This window comes from Cariama cristata, unplaced genomic scaffold, assembly GCF_000690535.1.
Source record: "Cariama cristata isolate BGI_N322 unplaced genomic scaffold, ASM69053v1 scaffold12902, whole genome shotgun sequence".
NCBI lineage: Eukaryota > Metazoa > Chordata > Aves > Cariamiformes > Cariamidae > Cariama > Cariama cristata.
The window spans coordinates 235-6,516 of NW_009602188.1; the positions used below are offsets into that span (position 1 = coordinate 235).

At 49.1% G+C, this 6,282-nt stretch overlaps 1 protein-coding gene across 1 annotated transcript; it reads left to right on the forward strand.

The window, feature by feature from the left end:
* Positions 1-743: 743 nt before the first annotated feature.
* Positions 744-5,407, forward strand: LOC104157351 (zinc finger protein 391-like; the record flags this gene model as incomplete). The annotated part of the gene is made up of 5 exons (XM_009694650.1): positions 744-843; positions 1,368-1,453; positions 1,741-1,857; positions 2,035-2,148; positions 4,257-5,407. Coding segments are annotated over 5 exons (1,568 nt in total), but the record flags the coding sequence as incomplete, so codon positions are not given.
* Positions 5,408-6,282: the final 875 nt, after the last annotated feature.

Consider the following 6,282-nt stretch of genomic DNA (forward strand, 5'->3'; position numbering starts at 1 on the left):
GATTCTACTCCAAACCACTTCTTTTCCCTCTCCTGGATGCTGAGCTGCCTGCAGTTGCACGCGTCAAACCGGCAGTCCCTTTGCACTTAGGCCGTGTCTGCATCGCCAGTCAAAGTGGGATGATGCTCGCTTTTCCAGCCTGAAATGGCTGTCAAGAGGACTTTCTGTTCCGTGTACACAATGTGGTTGGTTTTACACACGTGAGAAGTGTTCCTCTAATTCATTGATTGTGTTACAAAGGTACGAAGGTAATGTGTAGAGCGTGAGCCCATCTGTTTTTCCTTATTTATTTCACAGACTTTTCTTTTTTCGATAAGTTCCATTCATAATTCTCACTAGTGTGTTTCTGGTGGGTTAGAAGTGGTCTGCTTTTTAATGGGAGTGACTCAGAAGGAAACAGCATAGCTCTGGCAGAAACAAAACTCGAGAACAAGAATTCAAGTGGCACTGTCCTCTCCCCCGGGCCGCGTAGAACGTGTTTTCATTTGCTAATGGGTGCCGCAACAAAATGGACATTACATTTGCATGAAAATGTTGTGTGCTTCTGAGGCTCAAATATCTGATGAGGCTTTTGTGACAAATGTTTTAGGTGTGTTTAAGAGACCTTGGTCAGGGAGAACTAGAACTGAAGTGAGATTTTCTCTAGAATGTGAGCTAGAACAGAGCTGCTGTGCCTAGGATGGGACGAGAATTGGAATTAATTTTGTGTATGGAATTAAAATAACATTGTTTCCTATTAATAGAAGACAGCATAATCCATATTAAGCAAGAGGAACAGTTGTGCTCTGCGGATCAGCAGGGAGAGGAGGCTGGAGAAACTCCTGAAGAGCCCTGCCCAGATGAGTAACTGCATACCTCGGAGGGAAAATGAAACAGAGGGATTGAATTCCAAGGGCTGAGGGTTTTTTTCCCACCTCTTCTCATGTATTTCAAATCTTTTACAAAAATCTCACAAGTTTTGAACACACTTGCCACCAGTCCTCATGGGTAAGGGCTGGTATTTCGACTTTCCCTTCTCACAGCCGTTTTGGAGTTTGCAGCCTATGTGGCTGGTTTTCATCCAAGCAGTGCAGTGTGGAATAGGAAATGTGTCATTCTCCCTTTAATTCCTTACTTTGCTTCCCTCAAGTTGATAGCTCTAAGCTGGTTAAATATCTAGTGCAAAGCCAACCACTCGTCACTTTTTGGGCTGACGGGGCTGCGATTGTGTGGAGGCAGGACTGTGCACGCTGTTCTGGCTCCGAGGGAATCAGAGCAGCTGTGGCAACTTCTCTTGCAGGGACGCGGTGCTTGTCCTCCTGCATATCCAGAGGCTTCAGGCTGCCTTTTCCCTCCTCCCTTCTCTTCTGTGGTTTTTCTGCGTACAGGAGCGAGCGCACCGACTCCTTGGTAGTGCTGTTGCTGTACAGGAAGGCTGTGCAGCCCAGGGACCTGTTTGTTGCCTTCTCGCTTGGTGATACCTCTTTGTTTTAGGAATAAACTATTCTGCTTTGGAGCTTAGCTGTCCTTACTCTTTACAAAGGGTAGCAGCTCTACCTGTTGGCCCCACTGTAATTTTACTTGGCTTCCAGTGTATGTAGCAACCTGGGATTTTTAGACCTTTCCGTCAGGTTTCATTAAGAAACTGGGCTTATGGGAGCTTGGCTTGGGGGAAAACAAAAAAACAAAACAAGAGCAGGTTTCACCCTTGTGAAATCCTGAGCTCACGCAGTTACGCTTGGCTTGAATTTTCGCCTTTAGCACAGCAAGCGTTTTATGAGCCTGAGGCTTCGAGTCAGACCAAGGAAGGCAAAGAGGCGGATGCCAGGGAGCTGCCAGGCCCTGGGGGTGAGGACCTCCCAAGATACCCTGACACAGGTGAGGATTCCCTGACAAAAAGTCCCACTGCAGGAATTGCCCCTCAGGTGTCTCTTCACGTCTGTCTTCCCTGAGGCTTTGTCAGCACTTTTCTTATCTTTGTGAATTCCCAAATCTTCCGTGCTTTACATCTTTCTCCAGTGTTTCTCAATTGTGTAAATTCTCCCCAACGAGCAGGATTTCAGGCTGATGCAACTGGTGTTTTATCATGGATTAAACAAGAGGAGGACCCACGCTGCCCTGAACGACAAGACTTGGAGAAAGGAAAAATCTCTGCGTATCCAAGTACAGGTCAGTAAAGGATTTGAGCTGAGATTTCTGGGTCAGTAAATCTAATTTAGGGCATTTTTTTTATATTATATTAAACATCGTGACCTTATAATGTAGGCCATGAAAGAACTGAAACAAACCTCAGCCTGCCGGTTAACATTTGTTTACAAAAATTTCAGGTTCTGTCAGCTGAAGAGGCTCCTTCCTCCATCAGCTTACCTAAAACTGTCATAGGCACTGTCTTGGGTTTCTGTTTAGGCAAGCACAGTGGTGTGCTCAGGCCTTACGGATCAACTTTGTACTTCTGGCTGGCTTAATGGTGTCTAAAGCTGGTACCAATGAACATAGAGCCCCAACTTTGCATTCCCAAGCAGGAGGACTATTGTGCAGCGGAAGAGAAGGCAGCTTTAATGCAAAACAGTTTTAGGACGTGCTGTTTGGAGATGTACACACTAATGTTCATTTGGAGGAGTTTTTGTTCAGAGCGCGCTTGGAGTACGGACCGTGCTTGAGGTGGAGTTAATACAGGGAGATTCGTCTTTGGGTCAAGGCTTAACCTCAAGGAATGGGTGTGCAAATTTGGATGGGGATATTAGTTAAATATAATCTTGTGGGCCACAACCTGGAACACTCCGTATAGCTCTCAAGTGGATAACTGAGGAGGGGGTACGGAGGAATATTTTGTGCAGAAATCAGTTGGTAGCCTGGAATTCCTTCACTTCTTGTAAGTTATTTAAACGTTCATGTCACATGATGAAGTTAGTGCGGAGTAAATTGAGGGATAAACTTTTCAGTATGCCAGTAACTGTGTGGGAACTGCCGACGTGAATGATTTTGCCACACTGAAAAAGGTCATCCAGAGTGTTGCCCTGGTGTAAGGCTGGATCAGCTCCACCTAACTCCTTCCGAAGGGAGACCTGTTCCAGCTGCTCGGAGAGGGCTCACAAGGTGGGCTTCCCAGCTGATTCCGTCTGTTCCAGACCTTCCAGTCTGTGCTTACACGTAACCTGGAGTTACTGGGGTGAGAGGACATGCTTAGACAATTACTGTAGAGCAACCGGTGCCTTTTACGTTCACGCTTTAGCTTGGCCTGTGGTAACATGTTTGTGTGCTGGTGTCCCAGTACGCAGCTGGAGAAATAAGAGCTCACGGTGTTTATGCAGGGCAGACAACTTTGGACTTGACGCTGCTGAGAGACCCGTGGTCCTTCACGGTGCTCAGCGGAGTCTTTCTGTAGCAACTGGCAGATGTTGGAAGGGTCACAGGTCAGAACAGGGGACAGAAAAATTGTGGAGCGTTAGAAAGCTGGGCCGAAGAGCGTTGGTGAAAATAATCTGGAAAATGAAGCACTGGGTATTTGTCACAGGAAACAGTAATTACAGAAAGAGGGAATTTGCAGGTCAGCAGAACAATTTTGTCCAATGGCAAATCTAAGTAGCTCGGGTGCCAGGTACCTTTTTTGGGTTGGATTATCAGGAGTCGTAAATGTTTTCCGAAGAAAGCAGGAGAGGCGTCTAGGGGAGAGGCAGCCTGACTGACAGCTCTCAGTCTGGGCGTGCCTCTGCGTCCAGCCACAGCTGTATGCCTGTCTGGGGATCACTAGTAAGGTGTGAGAGCTTCCTCCACTCAGCAGTGCTCCGAGCTCTCCGAGGAAAGACACAGCCTGAGAATGTCTCCCTGCAGAAGCCCAGCCTGCAGAGACGTACAAGAAAGGGTGCACCCGCACCCGCTCGCTGAGCTGGCATCCATGCCTCGGCTCAGACCTTTGCTTCTCTGGATGCTCGCTGGAGTGTCGGAGAGCAGCTGAGAGCACGGAGGTGTGACGGCGTCCGCTCTGTGGGGGAAGAACTTAGACCTGATGCTTCGGACATGTGGATGAGAGGGTGAAGATGAGACATTGCATTAATGATTTTTTGTGTAGATTTAAAAAAAAAAATAATTGCAAAAAGGTCTTGTATTTTCCTGGAGATTTTGTTTCAGTGGAACACTGGTACTTGCTCTCCCCCTCAGGATTAAAACCTCCCATCTTATTTACTTTGTCTGTCTGTTAGCATGACATGGCTGTAGACTTGGAGGGTACTGTTAAGAGGCTTCTTTGATTGAAAGACTCTGAAATTTATCTGTTTCAGTGCACGATGAAAACCCAGAGAGGGACCCTCCGGCAGGTTGTTTTGAAAGCACAGTGTGTGACTCGGAGGTGCCAGGAAGACCTGAAGAGAAGTTTTCCAAGGATCCTAGCCGCAGAGTGACATGGGACGGTCAGTGGAATTCAGAAATGATGGAAACAAACACCACTGGGAACGGCCTTGGGGGTGACGCTCAGTACGACCAAGGGTTTGGTGAGCACTTGGATTTCTTTAGCGCTCAGGAAAACAGCGTTGGAAAGAGACTGTGCGCATACGACAAGTGTGAGAGAAACTCCACCCAGCAGGAGCATCTTCAGACTCCCCAGGCAGCCCAAGAAGGGGAGATGTTTCCAGGCCCCACATGTGAGAAGAGTCTCAGCGAAAGGGTGTTCCATCTGCTGCACTCGCAGCCGTGCGCTCCAGGTGAGAAAGGAATCGGACAGGGTGCTGCTCCTGCCTCCTGCGAGGGGCTGCCTGCGGGGCCACAGCTCGGGGCCGGCACCGAGTGTGGACAAAACCCTGCGGGTGGAACCAGGCTTCGTGACCTCAACGGCCTTGGCGGAGAGGAGCAGCCGTCTGTGGAAAGCAAGGAGAACATTCTGGTGGAAAACCCGTTAGCCAGTCCCTGCTGGGACCACCAGCGGGACAAGCCGGATGCCTGCACCGGGTGCAGGCAGCACTTTGCGCCCAGGGGCAGCCCAGCCAGCCAGCAGGAGAACCGAGGCAGGGGCAAGTCCTACGTTTGCAGCGTCTGTGGGAAAAGCTTCCTTTGCCGTTCGTGGCTCACTAGACACCAGATAACTCACACGGCAGAGAGGCCATACAAGTGCTCCGAGTGTCACAAAAGCTACAGGAGAAAGGATTACCTTCTAAACCACCAGCGCCGGCACTCGGGAGAGAGGCTCTTCCAGTGCACCCTCTGCAAGAAAAGATTTGTGCTCAGGAAGAGTTTCATGAAGCATCAGGAAAGTCACGTGCAAGAAACACATCTGACGTTGGCCGGTTGGCCCTGCACAGAAATCAGGGGGTCTGTATGCACTCCATCTAGAAAATCCCATCCAGCCAGGGGTTTCGCAGCCCCCGTGGCTGTCGCCCTCGCTGGGCGGGAGGCAGGGCCATGGCGGGAGGAGGCGGCTGTCAAACAACTGTCCTGAGCCCCCTCCCAGGCAAAGGGAGAAGGTTGGGAGGTTATTTTCCACAGGTGGCACTGAAGTGGTCTGTGGAGCCGTTTCACAGTTTTCACTGGTGCCTGTGGCTGTCGGGGATGTGTTGGAGCTGTGTAGGATGTCTGCGGTGCTCATGAGTTACCGCTGGCTGTGAGTCCATGCGGGAGAGAAATCACGTTGACACACGGAATGATTTGTAAGGCTTCGGGCTGGAGGATATCTGAAATGTTATCCCTAGGCTGCTGAGAGTCCAGAGTCCAAGGACTGGGCTGAAAACAAGTGAGTTAAACGTACTAATTGTCCGCTAAACAAGTGAAACGGTGTCCGGAAACACCCACTTGTGTGAAATGCTTTGAGAAAGGAAGCGTTGACCCTGAGGCTGTTTGAAAGAAGCCTCTTTGGGAAGTGGCAACTAGACAGAGGGGAGCAGAGCCTGTGAGGCAGCTTGTTCCCGCAGTTCAGTCACAGAGCTGGAAAAATGAACCCCAAGAGAGGATTGCTGAAGGCTGGGATCCTCACCTGGACTTGTAAAATGACTGGGAAGCCTGGAATATGGTTTTAATTTTGCATAGCCTTAAAATTGTGTTTCTGTTACTTTACCACGTTGTTACAGGTCTTCTGTGTTTGTTCACTTTTCCAAATGCTATGAAAACAGAACCTTTAGGTGCTCGTTAAAGATTCTCCTTCAGAAATTGTATTTCTGCTCATGCTCAGTGTCTCTTGAGGGGGAGAGCGCTGTTGAGAGTCTGACGTGTCGCGACACTGCGAGGACACGATTCTTTCCTTCTAGTAATAAAAGAGTCTGGATATATCATCTGTCACCTCGTCGATGGCATTGAGCATCGCGGAAGATAAATAGAGAA